This window comes from Drosophila miranda, chromosome XR (assembly GCF_003369915.1).
Source record: "Drosophila miranda strain MSH22 chromosome XR, D.miranda_PacBio2.1, whole genome shotgun sequence".
NCBI lineage: Eukaryota > Metazoa > Arthropoda > Insecta > Diptera > Drosophilidae > Drosophila > Drosophila miranda.
Window position 1 is genome coordinate 20751602 of NC_046674.1, and position 20471 is coordinate 20772072.

General features: G+C 47.1%; 10 protein-coding genes across 10 annotated transcripts; 3 read left to right on the top strand and 7 right to left on the bottom strand.

The window, feature by feature from the left end:
• Positions 1-694: 694 nt before the first annotated feature.
• Positions 695-4901, bottom strand: LOC108152740 (zinc finger protein OZF). The gene is made up of 4 exons (XM_017282288.2): positions 4543-4901; positions 2453-3221; positions 1989-2384; positions 695-1923 (listed from the first exon to the last, which is right to left on the bottom strand). Exons 2-4 carry the CDS (start codon positions 3017-3019, stop codon positions 1327-1329), a joined length of 1560 nt encoding a protein of 519 aa, XP_017137777.1. The 5' UTR covers positions 3020-3221; positions 4543-4901; the 3' UTR covers positions 695-1326.
• Positions 4902-5218: 317 nt separating this feature from the next.
• LOC108152744 (DNA-directed RNA polymerases I, II, and III subunit RPABC3) lies at positions 5219-5952 on the top strand. Its single transcript, XM_017282292.2, has 2 exons — positions 5219-5362; positions 5422-5952. Exon 2 carries the CDS (start codon positions 5427-5429, stop codon positions 5874-5876), a length of 450 nt encoding a protein of 149 aa, XP_017137781.1. The 5' UTR covers positions 5219-5362; positions 5422-5426; the 3' UTR covers positions 5877-5952.
• A 43-nt stretch (positions 5953-5995) lies between these two features.
• LOC108152742 (extensin) lies at positions 5996-6694 on the bottom strand. The gene has a single exon (XM_017282290.2). The coding sequence runs from the start codon at positions 6686-6688 to the stop codon at positions 6011-6013; it is 678 nt and encodes a 225-aa protein (XP_017137779.1). The 5' UTR covers positions 6689-6694; the 3' UTR covers positions 5996-6010.
• A 126-nt stretch (positions 6695-6820) lies between these two features.
• LOC108152743 lies at positions 6821-7908 on the bottom strand. Its single transcript, XM_017282291.2, has one exon. The coding sequence runs from the start codon at positions 7574-7576 to the stop codon at positions 6986-6988; it is 591 nt and encodes a 196-aa protein (XP_017137780.1). The 5' UTR covers positions 7577-7908; the 3' UTR covers positions 6821-6985.
• Positions 7909-9584: 1676 nt separating this feature from the next.
• LOC108150896 (mucin-7) lies at positions 9585-10560 on the bottom strand. The gene has a single exon (XM_017279206.2). It carries the CDS (start codon positions 10253-10255, stop codon positions 9710-9712), a length of 546 nt encoding a protein of 181 aa, XP_017134695.1. The 5' UTR covers positions 10256-10560; the 3' UTR covers positions 9585-9709.
• A 167-nt stretch (positions 10561-10727) lies between these two features.
• Positions 10728-11977, top strand: LOC108150851. Its single transcript, XM_033387590.1, has one exon. It carries the CDS (start codon positions 10774-10776, stop codon positions 11329-11331), a length of 558 nt encoding a protein of 185 aa, XP_033243481.1. The 5' UTR covers positions 10728-10773; the 3' UTR covers positions 11332-11977.
• A 417-nt stretch (positions 11978-12394) lies between these two features.
• LOC108153631 (translation initiation factor IF-2) lies at positions 12395-13303 on the bottom strand. Its single transcript, XM_017283735.2, has one exon. It carries the CDS (start codon positions 13181-13183, stop codon positions 12482-12484), a length of 702 nt encoding a protein of 233 aa, XP_017139224.1. The 5' UTR covers positions 13184-13303; the 3' UTR covers positions 12395-12481.
• An 815-nt stretch (positions 13304-14118) lies between these two features.
• Positions 14119-14910, bottom strand: LOC108153633. The gene has a single exon (XM_017283736.2). It carries the CDS (start codon positions 14841-14843, stop codon positions 14352-14354), a length of 492 nt encoding a protein of 163 aa, XP_017139225.1. The 5' UTR covers positions 14844-14910; the 3' UTR covers positions 14119-14351.
• A 1466-nt stretch (positions 14911-16376) lies between these two features.
• Positions 16377-17509, top strand: LOC108150834. The gene is made up of 2 exons (XM_017279141.2): positions 16377-17388; positions 17425-17509. Exon 1 carries the CDS (start codon positions 16536-16538, stop codon positions 17334-17336), a length of 801 nt encoding a protein of 266 aa, XP_017134630.1. The 5' UTR covers positions 16377-16535; the 3' UTR covers positions 17337-17388; positions 17425-17509.
• A 918-nt stretch (positions 17510-18427) lies between these two features.
• Positions 18428-19404, bottom strand: LOC108150967 (ubiquitin carboxyl-terminal hydrolase puf). The gene has a single exon (XM_017279302.2). It carries the CDS (start codon positions 19393-19395, stop codon positions 18562-18564), a length of 834 nt encoding a protein of 277 aa, XP_017134791.1. The 5' UTR covers positions 19396-19404; the 3' UTR covers positions 18428-18561.
• Between the last annotated feature and the right edge of the window lie 1067 nt (positions 19405-20471).

Consider the following 20471-nt stretch of genomic DNA (forward strand, 5'->3'; position numbering starts at 1 on the left):
GGTCGCGTCGATAAATTCGCTGTGGAAATTTCATTAATTGCTTGGGGTGGGTGGAGGGGTGGGGTGTGTTGGATCCCGGGCAGGTGTAACAACGTCTGCAGATGGCACTGCTTCGCAGTGGAGCCAGCATGCAATGCGCTGTTTGCCATAAAAAATATTTGCCGCCTTAATGTGAGTGGCTTATAAATTTGTGCACAACCCATTCCATATATGGAAGCAGGGACGACGGAACCCAGCCGGACCGGGAGCCACGGGGCAGTTGTACCTAACTGTTTGTGTGGTTAGACGCCAGACCTAGTTGGTTGCTGCTTGGGTGTGTCCCGATAGGTGTGTGTCTATCTGTGTGTGTGGCATGATGTGGTTGCTTTGTTCAGAAGCATTCAAATATGGAATGCAGCAGGCACTTGAACATTGGATAAAATTCTTCATCCAAGACCTCCATGGTGCCCTGCACCCAAACCCCTGCTATAGACTGATTGTTCCTACAGAATCTTAATTTCCAAGAATTTTTTAGCATTAAAACCAGGTAGCATATAGTCGGACATGTACCTACATTATATGCTTAAGATTATTAAGATCAGTCATTCGCTTTGACCATATAATCTTTTAATCCTAATCCTTCGATTAGATTGCGAAAAACATGTTTGATGAATACCTATTAAGAGAGAGAGAAAGAAAAAGGCTTGATCGACAATTGAAGTATATTCCACATGTATTCCACCAGTTGACTTTCGATTTTAATTTACATTTAATTTATTTTGATTTGCACTCTACACAATTGCTTGAACATTTCGTGCATTTCGTGTTAGCCTAAGGGGGGCAGGGTCATGAAAGACTAACGACAAACTAAATGCATTAGCTTAATCGTAATATACATATGCATGGCCACATTGAATTGAATCGAGCTTGAGCGGCTCGAACAACAACACAAAGCACTCTTCCGTCCGTTCTGGCAAGACTAATTACAAATCGAATTCAACTTTGGCTGGCTTACATACTTAGGTTTCTGTTGGATAACAAATATTGCATCAAAATATTAGATAATATCTATACTAAGCTTAACTCTACAGTCCGCAAAGGGACCATGATCAGGATCAGGGTTTCAGGATTAACTTTTTCAAAATATACTCCTATTTGGTGGCTGCAAAGGTTCGACTAAATTAGTTACTAAATGGTAAATGGTAAACATCTTTGGGTTAAAACATTTGGTTGGTTTTCGTTCTACAACTTTGGGTTACTAAGCTCTAAATCAAATGGCAAGAACTATTCCTAAAAATCCTTCTCGTTCGTCTCCTTTTATGGCACACTTTCCTATCTTCCTGATTTCTATTTCTGTTTCATATACATGGTGGCAATCTTGTCGAGAATGGTGGTGATGGAGAGCAACTCTTCACTGAATTTCTTCATGGTAGGGGCCGGCACAATCCACTTGAGGAACTCCTCCACATTCAGAAGGAGCCTGGCCAGGGGCGTTAGCTTGGCATCGTCGTGCGTGGGACGCTGGGCCAGCTTCAGTGAGGCAATGATGACATTATCAATCAGCCGCTTCTCGTAGCCCAATTGACGCAGCTTCTGGGCAGAGCTTATTTTTTTGAGGATCACGGCCATGTTGAAGCGGATGGTGGAGAGAACCAGGGCATCATCTGACTGACTGTCCGTATTATCCCCTTCAACTGCCGGACACTTGGCACACTGCTCGGCATGCGCCTGCAGCTCCACCTTGATCTTGAAGAACTCATGGCACCCATCGCACATATACGGCTTTTGCTGTTTGTGTATCTTCTTCATATGGTTCTTGAGATGCGCCAACTGCGAGAAGGCCACCTCATCCGCGCATAGCTGGCAGCGGAATGGTTTCTCACCCGTATGCTTGCGTATGTGGAGCTTGAGCACGCTGGAGTGGGCAAACGTCTGGTGACAGATCTGCAAAAGAACGAGAAGCTATTTAGATATCGATCTTAAGTGGGACTCGCATAACCATGACTTACACGACACTGGTATGGCCTCTCCCCCGTGTGCATCCTCATGTGGACGTTGTACTGAGACTTTTGGGTAAAGTACGAATTGCACACCTCACACACATGGGTCTTGATAGCCGCATGCTTCAGCATATGGGTGGCTAGGTCCTCGTCGGGCTCTATGCTTTTGTGGCAGATTTCGCACTCGAACTGCGTGAGCTTGTGATGCTTCTGGTTGATGTGGGCGCGCAGGGCCAGCTCATTGGCAAACTGATTCTCGCAGATGCTGCACCGGTGCTCCATGCCCTGCTCGTGGCGCATCATATGTACTCGCAGATTGGCATTCGTTGAGAAACTGGCGGAGCATTTGGTGCAGTTGAATTGCTGTATACACGTCTTATGATGGGATACCATGTGTTGTTGTAGCTGGATGTGTAGACAGGACAGCAGATATGAAAGATCTTTTAGCGTTGGTTTTGCTCTACTGCACTTACCTGTCCTCCCCTAGCAAATCGCTTGTCGCAGATGGGACACTGGTACGGCTTCTCCCCCGAGTGGAGGCGCATATGCAACCTCAGACGCTCCTTGAGGGCAAACGATTTTGGGCACTCGGCGCAGACGAACTGCTTCTTGTGCTCATGGGCGGTGGTTATGTGGTTCTTCAGGTTTACCGCCTGGCGATAGCACTTGCCGCAGTCCGCGCACTTGTGCGGCCGTTCGTCCGAGTGGATGAGCAAGTGGCGCTGCAGATCTGTCTTGCCCCCAAACTCTTTGGAGCAATGGCTGCACACGTGCTGCTTGCGGCGCCCTGGGTCTGACTTGCGCGTGGACTTCTTGGGCGCGGGCTGCACATAGTCCGCATCCTTCGAGTCCTGCTCGGTGTCTTCCTCTGCGTACGCATCCTGCAGACTGGTGAGGCTGCTCTTCCTGCGCTTAATGAGCTTCGTCGAGGAGGTGGGCGAGGAGCCCCGCGCCGCCGGCGGCGATGACAATGAGATCCCGCTGTCGGTAAGCAGGGACACGGCATCCTCCTTGGAGAGACTGCGACGGCTGCGCACCATTTTGAGGTTAGTTATTTACTGATATCTAGGGCTTTGCTTGGACACCGGCACCAGCTTTTCTAAGTTTACGGTTCGGGGTTATTAATATTTCTACGATGTACTTGTGGTATTTTTATTTGTCTTTATTTGTTTTTGGTTTCGATACTCTTAGGATAGATCCCAAACACCTTTGGATTAGTTTAGATGGAGTCTAGCAGATGGGCTGTAAAAGAGTTGAGAGTTGTTATTGCTTGCGATCGTAATGCGTAATGCGGAATACAGAGACACGCGGACACACGCGGACACAAAGCGAACAATCATCAAAAGCGGACAGAAATACTAACAGTAACTGAAACAGAAACCGACGAGCGAAGAGTGAAAGAGAAAAAAAAACAGAAAACAGAACTTCCAGCTGTGTCAATACTGATAAGAGCTAGGAAAGTTGTACGCTCTTTTGCTTTTATTTTGATCACTTTATCATCTGGTTTTTCCAGAGAACTTTCCACAACAATTCCAGTTTGCTTTCTCAATCTTTTGTTTGCGAGGGAGGCGACAGACGGATCCCCAGAAATATGTATGATACAGAGAGTAATAATACTCGAGCAATAAGACCTCGGGGAAGCAAGGCAATAACTGATAAGGCGCTCTGACTGTACGGCTGCCGATAAGACTTCGCGCACAAACCACACATGCTCACTCACACAAGAAGCTATAGATAGTCTCTATAGATAGTCCGTCTCACTTTTTGTTCTTGCAACCTGAGGCGTCTGTCTGCTCCCGAAGGCAGCGGAGTTTTCAATGAAAATGGAAGCAGAGCACAAAGAAAATGTACTCGTACTCGTAGTCTGGGCAGACGATGACCCTGCAGCAGTTAGCAGAAATTAAACATCTGGCAAACAGATTGGGTTGGTTCCTCAGGAACCCTCATTTCCTACCCCCCGGTACGGCGGGGTAATGCTTCATTAAAGCCGCACCCGTGTCGAAAACAACTCACTCGAAAACTTTATAGACTCCCTCCCATTATATGTATGTAAGTTCCCCTTCCTTCCCCATTGCACACCGATGGAGAGCCGATGAGACCGAGCCGTTGACAAAAGCAAATTAAAGCTAGAGAATCCAGAGCTGAAACTGAAAATTGGAACTGAAAGAGAACGCGGAAAAAGCACGAACGACAGCGAAAATCACACAAAAAAGCGAAAATAAAGAAGTGAATACATAACAACAACAGTTTTGTAATGCTAAATAGACGATGTCGCGTGGGGGTTATTGGGGAGGGGGGATTGCATGGGAGGGGGAGGTCAGCGTTGAAGTCTTTTGTAGTCGACAGTCCCGTCCCGTCCCGTCCCTGGAGGTACGAGATCCCACGACGAGTCAACAGTTTTCTTGGGACCTCTTCGTTGGTTTGTTAGTAGTTTCCAGCACCACAAAAGCATTACATGCAATCGAATTAAGAAGTACAGATGTTTCGTATACATACGAATCCGGGGTACATACATACATACATCACCATCACCATTACTAGTACCAATCAGTCTTGGACTTACCCTCATCCCCATTGGGAAAAAGCTAACGAGCAGATTGACATCGGAGACCTTGCACACCTCGCTTGGGGCTAGCCACCATGTGTGCTACATTCTCGCGACGGGCACTTGCAGTTCATTTGTTTATAATTTCAACGCCCATCAAAGAGTGTACGTACTTTTCGCGTTCCGTCCGCACCGCGTTCTAATCCTAGAGCCTTTCAAGAATAACCATCTTGCCCTCTGCGGATAGTCCTAGGCCACGCACGAGGTCAGACAATGCAAGATGGTTGCTGATTTGTTTAATTCAAATAAAAATAATAGTTTTTTTGGTGGTGTTTTCGTTGTGCTTAGAGTTAGGGATGTGTGGCAAGGAATTTACGGTCACACCTTGAGCTTAGAGATGGGATATTTTTATAGCTGCTTCTGAAATAATAAAAAACAATTAAGCATTATGAATGGAATGGGATAAATTAATGCATCAATCTATTTCCGAATATAAATTATATGAAAGTTTTGCTGATTTCTCTGATTTATTCCGATACAGCGCAAACATTTATGGATTATTTGCAAACGCGGTCACTAGTATTGTTAATTTCAAAATCCGAGTTCCGCTTATCGCACAAAAGTATCGATATTGATACTTTCTTCAACAAATATCTCCTGGAAATATATTATCAACAAAAAAATAAATCGATATATTTTAGCATCCCTGCTGATTTAGAAACACGCGCAAATAATAAATATACAAGTAAAGAATAAATAAAAACAGCACCTGGGACCTGTTAAGGTAGTAGCTGCCACCGAAGTATAAAACACCTATAAGGCCAAACAAAGACACAAGGTAATGCGTATTTTTGGCGGCTCGATACCTTAACCCTCATTTATAACTAACCCATGCAGCTACAATGGCTGGAGTACTTTTCGAGGATATATTCAACGTGAAGGACATGGACCCCGAAGGCAAGAAGTTCGACCGTGTCTCCCGCCTGCACTGCGAGTCCGAGTCATTCAAAATGGACCTTATACTGGACATCAACTCTTGGCTCTATCCCATGGAACTGGGCGACAAGTTCCGCTTGGTGCTGGCCACAACGCTGCGCGAAGACGGCTGCCCCGACAGCGGCGAGTACAATCCCATGGAGCACGAGGGCACGCGTGCTGATAGCTTCGAGTATGTGATGTACGGCAAAATCTATCGCATCGAAGGCGACGAGGCTCACAATGAAGCCTCTCGTCTATCGGCGTACGTCTCGTTCGGTGGCCTCCTCATGCGTCTGCAGGGTGATGCCAACAATTTGCACGGATTCGAGGTGGACCAGCACATGTATCTGCTAATGAAGCGCCTGGCGTTCTGAGCTTACTCGTTGCATACCCAATTACTGTTCCAATTTAAAGGTTAGACATAAACAACAGACTTTATTAATTACAGAACTTGTCAGCTGTATCATTGGGGCACTCTGCTCTCATTCAGAATAGTAAATGATGTGTGCTAATGCCTGGCTGGCCTCCTGAATGGAGCGTTCACAATCAAGCGCGCTGGTCGTGGCCGGAAGGGAGTGCGGCGGTCTACAAAGGGCAGTGCCAACTGAGTCGAGGGAAAAACCGCGTGTCCTTGAATGCCATTGACAATTTTGGCTTGCTTCCTTTGTGGGCGTGCTGTCAGCTTGGCCGGTCGACGTTGTGGCGTCAGCAGGGCGGGGCGAAGCGGACGGAAGGCGGCCAAACGGCTCAGCAAAGGCAGAACGAACTGTGCCTGAGGTGGCAACGGCAGGCTGGCTAGATTTATGATGGCTGCACTCTGGGGCAGGCTGTTGGCACTGTCATCGTTGGCTGCTTGGTCTGGTGGACCGTAAGTCTGATCTGGGGGTCCATAAACCTCATCTGGGGGTCCATAGACCTCAGCTGGTGGTCCATAAACCTCGGCTGGTGGTCCATAAGTGTCATCAGGCTGAGGAAACACGGCCGCCTCCTCCGTGGGCAACTCGAATGGTGGATCGGGCACGAAACCCGCCGGTGGATATGGCGCCGCATCCTCTTGTCTCTGCAATATTAATGGCAATGATCTTCCCTTTGCGGGCCCAGGAAACCTCAACTGCGTCGCGTCTCCCGACTCCAGGCAGGTGGCTGCAGAAAGGCACAGTGCGACAAGATAAAGATAACCAAACATTTTGCTGTCCCAGCTTGAACTGCTGGTTGGTCTGGCCCATTGGCGCCTATAAATACCTCGAGTTAGCCTTGGGGTCTGCCCAATCAATTGCCCCAAAGTGACAACGAGGCCGATGACTTATACGGCGAGTCCAAATGTTACGTGCCCAAAGAGGCGATGACTAAAGCAGGTGTAACCCATAGATACGTACTATTATGAAAATATGTTTATTACAACAATTTTGTGAGTAGCATAGTGGTAGCAGAAGAAGCATTATTCTTTATAATATGTATTGTAACTCTGAAATGTTGAAAGGTTTCACCAACTGCGACGAAGGATTAATCGTTGGGGAACAGGTTGCTCACGGCGGCGACCCTGTGGAAAGCGCTGGTAGAGTCGTGCCGACTGGACAGACTGTGGCTGATCGAGAGACGAGGAGAGAGCAATGACAGTGCCATCATCGGACACTTGAACCAGGACCTCCTCCTCTTCATCCTCTGCTGGTTGCTGCTTGGCATCTCCCAAAGCCTCATCGTCGACAGGAGGAATGTCATCGGTTTCGATGGGGTACTCTGGCTGATCTTCGGGCTGCGGCTCCTGTTCAGGCTCCACATCTACAGTAGCCGGTGGTCCGTAGGTATTATCCGGAGGGCCATATGTGTTATCCGGAGGTCCATAGGTATTATCTGGAGGCAGATAAGTCACATCCGGCTTAGCGGTAGAGCTGGGGAGATCGAACGGAACCTCGGGTGTGACGCCCGCCTCTGGATACCCTGTAGGAGTTGGACTGGCCGGGGCCTGAGCCTGTACCTGTCGAGCGGAGAATCTCCGACGCAGTGGCTCAGCTGTGCTTAAAGCCATTAGGCTCAAGAGCAGAATAAAGGCGGTGGCAGAGCTGGGTTTGATCATTTCGATTGCTGATTGACTTGTGTTCTGACTTCCACCATGGAGTTGGCTTATTTATAGTCCCCGACCGGGGAACCTGGTAGAGTTCTGTTATAATTTATGCTCGTCACTTTCGATTTGTAGGCCTCTGAATTCTCTGCTGGGTTCCCGATCCCGGCAAAGCTTTGATTATGTTGCTACGATCGGCGGCGATGTGATTTCTACCTTAATGCTCGATACGTGACCCTTTTCCCAATTGGAATTCCCAATGCTATGGCTACGATTCCCTGCCCCCACTTCGGGCCTCGTTAACACTCACTCGCCTGGGGACTTGGGGTCGGTCGTTATCAAAATTGTAGTTTGTTGGTGTGTTTGGGTTCTTGGCCATTCATAATTTCATTTGTATTTTTTGAACTCATATGAAATTAAATCAACTATGAATATTACCCAATCAGAATGGATAAAAATGGGCACGTTTCAACCATGGCCTAATGTACATACGAGTGGAAGTGGGAGTACGATTACGAGTATATAAATATTCATTTTTGAAATCAAGGTCTCCGAAAATAGGAATTTAGCAAGTGTTAAGACAACATTTACTTTATTACGTGTATCTTTAAACCTATTGTGTTTCACGGATACAATTAAATTAGTACCATTATTATGACTTTAGGATGCGATGCCAGCCTTGAACATACTTTTTGTGTAGTATTATGTATATATTTGTAAAGGGTATAAAGAAGGCATCTCCTGCCCCCTTAAACAGATCAGAAAACATTCGGACTTGTTTTTGCATTTATTGGTTGTGAAACCATTCAGCTATTGTAATGAAGATTAGAAGGAGATTATACAATTGCCTCCATATAGTATGGTGTCCATATCTGCAAGAGCTTATATTTCGCTTTTCTGTGCACAACTTGCCCACGAATTCCAAAGCAAAAGTATATACATACATATACTCAGTTAATATACATACATATTTGTATATAATTTATGTAACACTGCGCACTCTGCACGAAAAAGAGTGAGATAGGGAGAGTGAAAGAGTGAGCGCGTGGAAGGGAGCAGCATAGCCACTGCAAATATACATACATATTCGTTCGTTCTGGCTATAAGAGTGATCTGTTCCGATACAGATTCAAAAAATTGCTACATTTTGATATTTTTAATGATTCTGGTTAATGGTTTTGTGGTTGCAACAGATTGTGTTGGCGGAAGGAGAAGTCACAGGAGTCTATCGATTCGTTTACTGATGCTGATCAGGAATATATGTATATTGTATATACTTTGTGGGGTCGGAAAAGCTTCATTCTGGGTGTTACACACATCCACTGCCACCACAAAACTAATATATCCCTAGACTCCCTAGTATATTATACAATTCCCTGCATACGTTAATTAGGTTTTACACTTAATATTTAAGTCTTAAATAGTCTTCGACACACATATTGATCAACACGCAGCAGATTCGCAAAATTGTATTCAAGCGCAACGCTCCCATAAACTCTACTCTGAAAAATAATGTCAGTATAATAAAACTATTTTTCTATGGACTTTTAACCGTAGCTTCTAACTGACGAACGTAAATGAATTATATTCCAACAATTCAAGCAAACTGCTGACTTCATTTTTTAATGGCCTTATGATATTAAGTGAACACAGTCACATGTTTCGCAGTGCTTTTGTGTGCGTAGACCGCAGGCAAAACGGAACATTGCATTGGCGCCAACCATTTTTATACAGGTGTTCTATGCACATAATATCGGGCCATGCCGACTCACTGCCTGGTTGAAACTGACAACTGAAAAAACAGAGATAGCCTTATGGGAAAAGCATGCAGTGAGAGCGAGAAATATATTGTAGAAGCGTCAGCTCGGCTGTCCAGCTGAGAGCAGCGCTGATCGATTGCTAGACTTTTTACATCCAATTTGTAACAAATAATGCCTCAGTTCTTCGACTGATAGGGTAATGCTCAACATAATCTTCTCTTTACCCTTCTCTCAACCCAAAAGAATTTCTTACATAGTTGTTTTAAAATACTCAACAATTACTTGATTATTTATTATTCAACAATAAATCCTAATGTGTAATCCTAATGCTTCCATTGGGTACGATTCGGATAAAAAAAAAGTCCTTGAAAAAAAAATACTCCACGCCTCAGATGGTGTACACCAAAACAGGCCTGGAGCGTACGATCTGTGCTGAGCGAAGCTTCTCCGGCACTGGACGGCGACTGCGGAGGCGGCCGTTGCGTGGCTGGATCAGACTGGCGGGAATGGGCTCGGCAGCTAAGGCATCATCAACTGCGGCCTGATCCGCTGGAGCAGCATCAGCAGGTGGTCCATAGGTGTTGTCCGGCTCGGCGGGTGGTCCGTATGTGTTGTCCGGCTCGGCAGGGGGTCCGTACGTGTTGTCCGGCTCGGCGGGCGGGCCATATGTCAGATCTGGCTGGGCCTCTGTCTCCGTGGGCAGGTCAAAGGGCACCTCGGGAGTAATTCCCGCTGGTGGATAGGGCGCCGAGGCTGGAGTGGGGGCCACATCAAGAGAGGGATCCGCACCAGGTGCCGCTGGGTCCTGCGGTGCCTCTTCCTGGCGAGCCAGCTGGAAGCGGGATGAGCGGCCGCGGAATCTGGCCGGCTCCGACAGGGCCACTGAGGCAACGACGGCGAGCAGGAGCAGCGAGCAGGTAAACTTGTAGGCCATGTTGAGCTGTTGTCGAGTGATCTTAGAATGTTGTCAGTCAGTTGGCATCGGGGGGTTTTTATACACCGAACTGTTATTTTTGGCCACTCATATTTGGCACTCCGAGGGACACCCTTGCGATGGCTTATCGACGTGACAATATTTAGTCAAGGGCCCATGTCTAAGCCATAACAATTGGCTATTAAACATTGCTGGCCACTTAACTTTGACTTTAGCTGGGCCCAACAGTACATTGGCGGCAGAAGACTTCCCCTGGGTACAATTTTCGATAACAGTTTCCATTGAATTTTCGGCATCGAATTTTGAATACCAATCATTTCCCCCTGCGGCTCCACTGCGTGGCGCCTGCTTGGCTTTCAAATAGTCTTTCAGTCAAGTTTCAAGTCTGCTTGATATGCACGACGTTGTGGGGCTGGTCTAGAATCGCCTGCGACGGGACGGGGCCACAGTGGGCCAACTATAAAAGTTAAAGCTCCATATACGATCCGCAACAAAGCTCAGCAGAAACTCACACGATCATGGCACGCTACCAGCTCATTGGCTCGCTCCTTCTCCTGGCCATCTTGGCCGTCAGCTGTGGGGCACAGGCGCCATCTCGCCGTCTTCGATTTGGTCGCCTGCGGCAGGTGTCCTTCGCCAGGCAGGAGGTGCTGCCCACTCCATACCCTGCGGCGGCTGATCTAAAACCAGCCCCAGAAGAGCCAGCACTCACCTATGGAGCGCCCCAGGATGCCGATATTGATCTGAATGAGAATGCAAATGCCTTGCCAGAGGATAACTTTGATCCGAACCCCGAGGCCGAGGAAGTCGACACCGAGGAGAGCTCCCTGGAGGTTACCACCCCAACGGTTGCCTCAGCTCCTGCCCGCCTGCGAAGCCGCCAGAGATTGGCCAAGCTCAAGGTGGCCCCCGCCAAGCGGCAGCGTCAGCGCACGTCCCGCCTCGAGGAATTGCCAGTGGAGGAGGCTGTCGCCCCCCTTCCTGCTCTGACCGCACCCCAGGTCTACTATGTCGGAGCCCAGCAGCAACCCTACATCCTTGCCTACACTGCAGCTCCCCAGCAATTTGGCTGGTAAATCTCACGTGAACTAGAATTGATTGTTATGCATCTTTTTTTTTTGTGATTAGAAATATACAATATGTTTGGTAATGGAATAATTCGATTATGATCTTGATGGGAGCTAAGGGGATATCCAATAAAATGTTTAGGGCAAAACATGTATGACCATGAAGAAGAGCTAGAAATCTGAATATCCTGAAATCATGAAGGGATTCACTTCACTTTCTAGTTCCCATGCACCCATAAGGCTAATTTTACCGAACAATAGTCTCCACTTTCCCCGCAGCATCACTCAAAGCAGAGGCTTTTCCGCTTACCACAACATATTGGCCTTTAACAATAGCTCACCTCAGCCTCACCTTTTGCTTGTACTGCTGGCTGCTCCTGATAGCTTCTCTCTCGACATCCTCCACGTTCGAGCTGCCTTTTCAGCGGTTGAAGGGTTTCTTCTTATACGCACACTTTGCCTGCGATTTGTTGCTCTTTTACCTGCTTTTGTGCTACTCTGTTCAATGCATTTTTAATGCCTTTCCCTTAATGTTTCTCCCCCATGCTTTTCCCCATGCTTTTGAGCCTCATATGAGTACAAGTACGGGTACAGGGCTCTGATTAGAGCTGTGTGTTATGTAAGCGATACATACTTTTCATTTTATCGTGAAGTATACACGTGTGGTATATGTACATCTTAAATGTATAGTTGAACGCTAATGATATGCCTCTGTTAGGCGATGATTTACTGTGTAATGTAGTTGATAGCAGATAGCAAATGTATGCATTTGTGTTTATAGATTAAAATGCGAAATTTAAATCATTTTTAATAAAAATCATATATGTATATAAATATGTATGTATGTATATTCTATCAGTTCAATTCTCACTCAACTCATGCGAATCTAGGCAATCATTAATCAACCTCTCATTTAAAATTCAAAGACAGACAGAGATGTTGAGTGTATTCTCCGCAGTCAAAGGTTATCTCACGCCATGAAAACCCCCTCATCATATTGACTCAAATAAACACGCCAAGACTTCCAAAAAAGTATCTTTTTATGCAAAAAAAAAATATATATATATATACAAAAATAAATAAATATACACATAATTTCTCATATTAACACACACACGTATAAACTAAGCGAAAAGTTTGAAAAATTACGATTCAAGTTTTAGCCGCCAAAGAAAGATCCCCGCGTCTCCAGAGCTCCCACATTTGGCCTGGAGCTATTCCTCAAAGCCTCAATGTGCTGATAGTTGATGAACCAGAATGGCTGGTTCTCCACGGGCAGGGTACTTAGGTGATTCACATACTCCTGGTCGCCATGGGCATCAATTGGGAGGGCGGCGGCAGAAGGATTGGCTGCTGGAATCGGTGCAGGAGCACTGGCTGCTGGAACGGGGGAGCTTGAGCTGGAGCCGGAGCCGGAGCCGGAGCTGGCACTGAAGATTGGGGCGCCAGCAGTGGGAACAGGCGAGCTGGCAGTGAAGAAGGGAGCACCAGCTGTTGGAAAAGGCGAGCTGGCATCCGCTTCGCCAAAGCGATTGACCACGGTTGGAACGGCTGGACGTGATGGCTGCGTGTCGGGAACGTAGGCACTGATGGGCAGCACTAGGGGGACTCCAATTGGAGGTCTTTGAACTGCACCATGGGCTAAATTGATGATGGGTGTCTGCTGGGTGGGTGAGGGTTCGCCGAATCTCGTAACTATATCCACTCCGGTGATGTTCTCCACGGCCGTATTCTGCGTGGCATGGTACTTGTCCTTCTGACTGAGGCCACCAGGTGGACGCATGCCCGCAAAGGCAGGTCGTTGGGCCTGGGCTACTGCTAGTAGAGACGCGATCATCACAACACAAATCCACTTCATCATTTTTGCAAAGGCAATGGCTTTTCAATTTCACTTTTTCTCTTTTGAAATTGTTCTGTCTCGGCTCTGATCGGTTCCCCGCGATCCTCACTTGTCTCCAGTGCTCCGTCAACTGACCATCGGCCGCTTCGGAGATGACTTAAATAATCAGCATCTCTGTTCAGTTTCAGTCTCAATCTCAATATCTGCCGTAACTCAGACTCAGACTCAGACATACATACAAACACACTCGCATAAGCTGCTAGGCGAGTCCAAGTTCGGGCTCTGTCTCTGAGCACTGGCTTATCAGTCGATTGTAAGAGATCCCCATCCCCCCGTTTACAATAAACTCTCTCTCTGGGAATTATTTCGATTCATGGCTCAATTTGTTTACTTGCATTTGCCTTTTACTAGGAAAGATGATGGGATGAACCGCACTGCTGCTCCCCATTGTTTTATTCATACTCTTTCGTGAGGGTTGTTTGATTTTTTTTGAAATGAAATCTGTTCGATAAAATGTTGAATTTCCACAGGGATTCCGTATTGATTTGGTTAGATTAGATCTTCAAGATAACACCGAGAACTGTTCAGATAATATGATAATTATTTTATCATTTTCCAAGAATTATATGTAGATACTCTTTTTTATATATTTCTCGAAAATACTCATTACATGTTAGAGTATTCCCGACTCGTGTTTCTCCCAAAAATACTGAACTTTCTTGTTTTTCTTTGTGGTTGGGCCATTCCCAACCTGCAGCAATTATTTTTGCGGTATGGTTCGTCATCATCGTCGTCCACAGTGTGACGCGTGCGGTGCGGTGCGTCCTGAAACCGGTTACCACCTCCTCCAAGCCATTTTTTGGGAGCGTCTACCGAATTTGCCTTCCGCTCTATCACAGAATACATATGACGCGGAATGAATCACTGGAATGTCTGGCGAGAGAGAACCTTCTGTCTATGTTTTCCCAAACATATTTTATTTGCATCTGCTTACAATCGAGAGATATTGTTCAGTGGTGTGGTGTATCTGAGAGAGTGACTCTGCATGGTATGGGTGTGAGAGTGTGTGTATCATTGTGGATCGCTGGATCGTCATGGGTTTTGGGATTGTACCGGGTATAACATCTGACTGAACGACTGCCTAGCCCGGGCAGCTCGTATGCAAATGAGGGACGGGGAGAGACCGCATCTAGAAACGTCTCACAACGGAGCGGGCAGCACTCAGCTTGGCCGGACGTGCCGCAGCGGAGACAGCCCGGCGATATGCCACGGGTTGTCCGGCCCGGCGATAGTTGGCCGCGCGCCTGGCGGCCACCAGGCGAGCTTGTTGCTCCGCAGGAATGTCGGCAGCGGGCAGATCGTTGCCGGTGACATCGGGGGGACCGTAAACCTCATCGGGGACACTGTTGGGCGCGGCATCGGGAGGTCCATAGACGGCATCTGGGGTGGGATCAAGTGCGGCAGGAGCGGCCGCCTCATCGAAGGGCACCTCGGGCTTCAATTCGTCAGCAGAGGGATACGGAGTGACGGCATCCACATCCCCAGCAGCCGCTGGGGCCAGCTCCTGGCGGGCCGAGTAGCGGGAACGTCCGCGGCTCAGGCGCTGGGAGTACCGCTGAGCATCACCCAGGGACAGCAGGCTGAGGGCGATCACGAGGAGGAGCACTAGGAACTTGGCCATGTTGGATGCAAGATGCGTGAGTGATGCGTATGTCTGTCTGGAAGGAACTGAACCAACGACTGATGCTTTGGTCAGCTGCGATGGGCGCTTTTATAGGTAGGACCATGTCTGGACACTAATGGACATTCCGCTAATGTGGAACTGTTTAGTGTGCTACGCATGGACCCAGCATAGGCATCCTTTTTTGGGCCTACGCTCTGACGTCGGCACTATTCTCAGTTCCCTGATCGCCGTCGCCGTCGATGTCGATGTCTGCGGCGTCTTTATGCGCCAACGACGTGACAAGAAAGAAGTAGCAGGAGCCGCCGAATCAGCCCAAGTCGAGGGTCTGGAAGTCGATATTTATAGTTCCGACATTAATCAATCTAAATTCGACGCGAATGCGGGATCTGTGCTGCTTTGATTCGACTTCGTTCAAAATTAAAATGCTCTTAATGTGAGAGAGGGTGCTATTAATGTAGCGGCCATAAATCTCTTATACCGCCTCTATTAAATCTTACAACTTGCCATGAAACCGTGACAAGTTTTTCAGCCAATTGGGCTTAAGCAGACATACAAGTACATATTCTAACTGCATCAAGCTGTACAGTACTGATTATACGAATAATAATTATTCCCAAAACTATCCCTAAGGTTCTTCGTAGAAGAGAGGGAAAAGGGATTCCCGTAAGGGAATTTCCGCGAAAATGGTTGGAAATGAATGAAAGGTTTTTCATATTTAATAGCTTAGAAAAAATGGTATACAGATAGTGTTACCCAAGTCGCCGAGTTTTGTAGTTTTGGGACCCCAACCTCAAAAACCGTATCAGGTCAGGTCATATTTTGGCTTATATCTTTTGAACCGTATTTTATATTTGTTGTCATTATAAGAATATTACTATTCAAATTAAAATATATTAATTTCACAATTTTGCTTTTTCATTATTATTATTATTTTCGAATGGAAATACAAAACAAAGACTTGTTTTTCGGCCGGTTGTTCCTCTGTTTATTGTTCGTATTGTATGAGTAAAAAAGTTAAGGAATCTTACTTAGATAAGTATATCCTTCATATCCCCCCAATTGACTTAATGATGCTGGCCCAGGGCTCGCTTAGGACGTGACATGGATAGTTCTCCTGGCCTTGGCGGTCACCTCATCGTTAAGTCGTCGATCGCATAAATATCGATTATAAGTGTTTAATCAAAAATTCTAACACTCAAACTGACAATTCCAGCATAATGCAATTGACAACAACAGTACAGTCGACAGCGGCTATCTTTATTTGCTGGCTGGATGTTGGTTTTCGCTTTCAATTGCTTAGAGTTGGATGGCATTTGGACTGCGTGTCACGTACGAAACGCATTTAATTTTCATAGAACATGGCGACAAATCGGACGTGGACAGTGGACGTGGACAGCGGTCGGCGAACAGTGGGGGATCGGATGAGTAGGCGGTGGACGTGGCAGGCCGAGCAAAAGCCAGAGACAAAAAACCAACCATACAAAATAAATCATTAAATGTGATAGCCGTGCGCCTAATCGATGTCGTTGTCGTTGTCGATGTCGATATAGAAGCTTCATGTCTATATTCCCCGGGACGACTCTCGCTTTCATTGGAGACCTTAGACAGCCAGCTACCGAGAACGTTGTATAAAAACGGCGCCTCCAGCCGAAGCTCAATTCAGTTGGGTCTAAGTCCAGACCGAGATCAATGTTCAGCATGCAGTGGCTTCTCCTTACCTTCGTCGTGTGCCTTACGGCCGGAAATTATGTCCAGGCCCGTCAGATACGGATCAATCGCTATGCTGTTAGTGTGCAGGAGGATGAGGCGGCGGCCCAGGTGAGGGAGTTGAAGCCAACGCCGTATCCAGCAGCAGGCTATCGGCCGCAGGGACGTTCCTTCTGGCTTCCAGGGGAGGTCGAGACCGACGTCGACGGCGTCGCAGCTCCCAGTGAGGGATCCGGCTTGGGTGCAGAGACTACAACAACGGAGGTGCCCATTGAGGATGCTTCGACTAGTACTACGGAGTCCGCCGACTGGAGCACCACTACAACATGGGACTCAACCTCACTAGATACCACCACCACAGCTCCTCCTACACCCGATAACAATCTCCGCTCGGGCAGGGCCTTTGTCAGGGCTCCCTACCCGCCCGCGGGATATCGTCCAAGCCGCGCCTTCCGCCTGCCCACTGAGGAGAATGCGGAGCAACAGCAGCAGCAGCAGCCCGAAGAATCCCTGGCCAGCAATTCCACCGACAGCAATGCCGATCATCCGGTCTGCGGGGTAAGCACCAATCCCCTGATGCCCACCCCAGAGCCTGGGTCCAAGGATGAGCCGGACTCGGAGAGTGTGGTGATCACCGCAAATCTAAGACCGGCTGTCCTTGTGGCCAGAGCTCCCAAGCCACCGAGCTCCATACCAGTGGCCATTCCCCTGCGCTCCCAGCCGCTAATGGAGGCCCCGAGGCGGGGATTCGTCTACACTACGCATGTGGAGCAACGCTGGTGAGAATCCATCTGGTATATATAGCATCTATGATGCTATAGAAACACCTTCTTTATTGTTAAAAGTTCAGTATTTATAGGTTTTCTTTTTTTTGTATTTGGAATAAATAAATTTTTGTCTAATGTTATTTACACCTAAAATAAATGTTTTTTCAAGTGTTTATCCTTCTAAAGCTGAACCCAAAAATGTAATCCCATTCATATGGGGTTCAAAATACTACTCTAAAGCCCCTTGGCAATTAAAAAATCAGACATTCTCTGTATGCCAGTACGAGAACGAGCATTCAAATGATATCGTCATCAGTCTTTATCATTGCCATCTTCACCGGAAGTTCGGGCACGTTCTGAATTTTGTTTGTCTAACGTCATTGAATGTTTTGTTAAATATTGTTGCCTTGCGACAGGGACAACGACAGCGCCAGCGGAGTCAACAGCCAAACAGCTCTTCTTCAGAGTACGCCGGATCTAGTCGTGGTCGGGGGAGGGAGGCTTCTCGGAGAGTTTTACCTCCAAGCATCCGTATTAAATTTGACGTGCGGATGTGCAAAGTTTTAGCCGTGAAACGTGCGTGGCATGCGAAAGGACGTGGGTCGAATTTGTAGCAGCCTCGTCTCCAAGTCCCTACACTCCCCTCTGTTACTCCTCTCTATCTGCCCCATGGAACATTCAAATTGAATAACGAGGATGCGAGTGCTTTCCTTGGAGGCTTAAGTGGAGAGACGAGAGTGCGACTGAGACCATTCAAGTTGAATTATGTATTTTCAAATAGGACTTGTTGAACAGGAATATTAGCAAAGAGATAAGCATCCAAAAATTCGTTTTGGAACAATCTTTAAAAAATATTATTATAGATTCTTACTCTACAATGAATGAATGATTAAGCCAATATTATTATTGCAGATTAAATATTTATGGATAAATATATCAAAAAGAATAAAATAATATTATTAGCATGATTTCAACATTTTATTGTTTCAAATAAATCCATAGAATCAAAACAGATTTCTAATAATAAATAAACTATACACAAAAAAAAAAAATTATTTCTTAATAATATTTTTTCGCAAATTTTCTGCATTATCGTTCCAGCTCCACTACTGAGAATATATGTTCGATAAACCATTAAAACCTCAACTATGAACAAACATCAACTTTAACATCATCAAAGAGACAACCGGAGCTTGCTATTTGATTCCATCTCCATCCCCAGCCCCATCTCTCATTCGGAGTCATCGCAAATTGTGCACGTAATTGACAATCAAAGGATCATCGAAGCTGGTGGGGACGATTTCCACCGAGTGGACCACTGGCTGCAAGTGCACATCGCTATCGATGTGCGTGAAGCTCCCCAGCTGAAGGTCCAGCTCGTCTTGGTGGCCGCCCTCAACCAGCACGTACTCGGCCTCCGGTTCTACGAGGGCCAGCTCTACGGCCGCATTGTTGTCGCCGGGCACCTGCGGCTGTTCGGCAATCGAAACTGTGGAGTTCACAGAGTCCTGAGCCAGGGATACGGCCACATTCGGCTGGGGTGCGTCCCCGCCAGCGAATGTGCCCTCGATGGCAAACAGTTTTGTTGTGGCCGGAGTTGTGGTTTCCTCCGACTCGCTGCGCTCGGTGGTGGGACTGTCCTGGCTGTCTGTGGTCTGTTCATCTGCGGTGGGGTGTGGCGTGGTGGCGGTGGCTGCCTCACTCTCTACAGCGTCTGCCTTGCTATCTTCTCCCTCGTCCTGCTCCTCCAGCTGACGTTCAATCTCCACGGTTCGCTTGGATGGGGTGCTCAGCAGGAGGAGCTTCCCAGACCTCTGTTGGGGTGCAACATCCTCCTGAAGGGTTCCTGGGGCCGGGTCAATCAGTATGCTTGCCTCCTCATCGCGACTCAAAGCGGGACTGGCCAACGTAGTGGCTTCTTCGGTGGTCACATCTGCCTCCAAGCTCAATCTGGTGGTGGTCTCCTGCTCGGGCTCGGGCTCGGGCTCGAGCTCAGGACGTATAACAGCTGCCTGGACCAGAGCCAGAGCCAGGCAGAGCACTAGTATGGCGGACATTCCCAATCCTTTCGACATGTTCGCTGCTCAATTGGTTTACGATTTGATGGCGATAATTTCCGCCCAGGCGTATTTATACTCGTACTTGGATCCAGTTCCCCCCCAATTCGGGAGCTGTCATAATTCTAACCCTGAGCATTTAATTTGACGCGAAACTTCCGCAAGCCACCAAAAGCCGGAAATGTAATTCTACCAGTAGGTTCGGTTCCATTTGTGTCCGAGTGTATTCTGCGGCATTGAAGGAGGCCAGAAACGCCCGGACCGGGCCTGGGTCGTTACACCTCAAACCCGGCCCGGCCTGGCCTGGGCACCCATTGACCGCAACGATGGTCAGAGTGCCAGCCCGACCCAACCCCAAAAAGTCACTGTACATTTTCGCCTATACTTCTGTGTACACATACATATGTATGTATGCGTGTATTTGTGTGTGTGTGTGTGTGTGTGTGAGTGTTTGTGGGTGTGTGTATCGTGTGTGTGTGTGTAGTTTTGTTGGCTTAACTTTGCGATGAGCAAAGTTAGTGGCTTGACCGTGCCAGCTGTTGGACATGCTGGTCACGTTCTTGGGTGACTTTGTTTTCGTCTTAAATGGGAAATGATAAAATTGAAAATAAATTCATATGCAGGAAATAAATGTGTGTTCCGAGGGCAGCAACAGCAACAGGCTGCCAAAAGTTCATTGATTGCCTCCAGATCCAAAGACATGCATATGTACACACTCGTAAATATAGTACATATTCGAGGAAACTTTATACGTTTGATGTTTGATAGATTCTTGTGGTTTACTGTCGGTTATCGCAGGTCGATAGGTTTACGGGTGGTTGTAGTCTGTAAAGTTTTGTCAAATGGAAAATTGGTCCTCAGAGCCAGCCATGTTTGCCGCCACTAGAGTTCCGCTAGAGCACATTCTCCGGATGACGCAAAAGACGTTTATCGCTGTGGAAATTTGCCATAAGTGAATGGCCATAGTCACTTCGATTGACGTACGTTTCATTATTATCAGTCTATGTCGGATTACATTCGAGTGGAACCAAGATCATTCTCGAATGTTAATGGAACTGCACTGTTGCTAACAATTTGAGAATATATGTATTTTT

Coding starts and splice junctions, on each gene's coding strand:
- LOC108152744 (XM_017282292.2), top strand. CDS start 5,427: ATGGCTGGAGTACTTTTCGAGGATATATTCAACGTGAAGGACATGGAC.
- LOC108153633 (XM_017283736.2), bottom strand. CDS start 14,843: ATGGCCAAGTTCCTAGTGCTCCTCCTCGTGATCGCCCTCAGCCTGCTG.
- LOC108150834 (XM_017279141.2), top strand. CDS start 16,536: ATGTTCAGCATGCAGTGGCTTCTCCTTACCTTCGTCGTGTGCCTTACG.
- LOC108153631 (XM_017283735.2), bottom strand. CDS start 13,183: ATGATGAAGTGGATTTGTGTTGTGATGATCGCGTCTCTACTAGCAGTA.
- LOC108150967 (XM_017279302.2), bottom strand. CDS start 19,395: ATGTCGAAAGGATTGGGAATGTCCGCCATACTAGTGCTCTGCCTGGCT.
- LOC108152740 (XM_017282288.2), bottom strand. CDS start 3,019: ATGGTGCGCAGCCGTCGCAGTCTCTCCAAGGAGGATGCCGTGTCCCTG. Junction 2,385..2,452: donor GATTTGCTAGGGGAGGACAG/GTAAGTGCAGTA, acceptor CTACACATCCAG/CTACAACAACACATGGTATC. Junction 1,924..1,988: donor AGAGGCCATACCAGTGTCGT/GTAAGTCATGGT, acceptor GTTCTTTTGCAG/ATCTGTCACCAGACGTTTGC.
- LOC108152742 (XM_017282290.2), bottom strand. CDS start 6,688: ATGTTTGGTTATCTTTATCTTGTCGCACTGTGCCTTTCTGCAGCCACC.
- LOC108150851 (XM_033387590.1), top strand. CDS start 10,774: ATGGCACGCTACCAGCTCATTGGCTCGCTCCTTCTCCTGGCCATCTTG.
- LOC108152743 (XM_017282291.2), bottom strand. CDS start 7,576: ATGATCAAACCCAGCTCTGCCACCGCCTTTATTCTGCTCTTGAGCCTA.
- LOC108150896 (XM_017279206.2), bottom strand. CDS start 10,255: ATGGCCTACAAGTTTACCTGCTCGCTGCTCCTGCTCGCCGTCGTTGCC.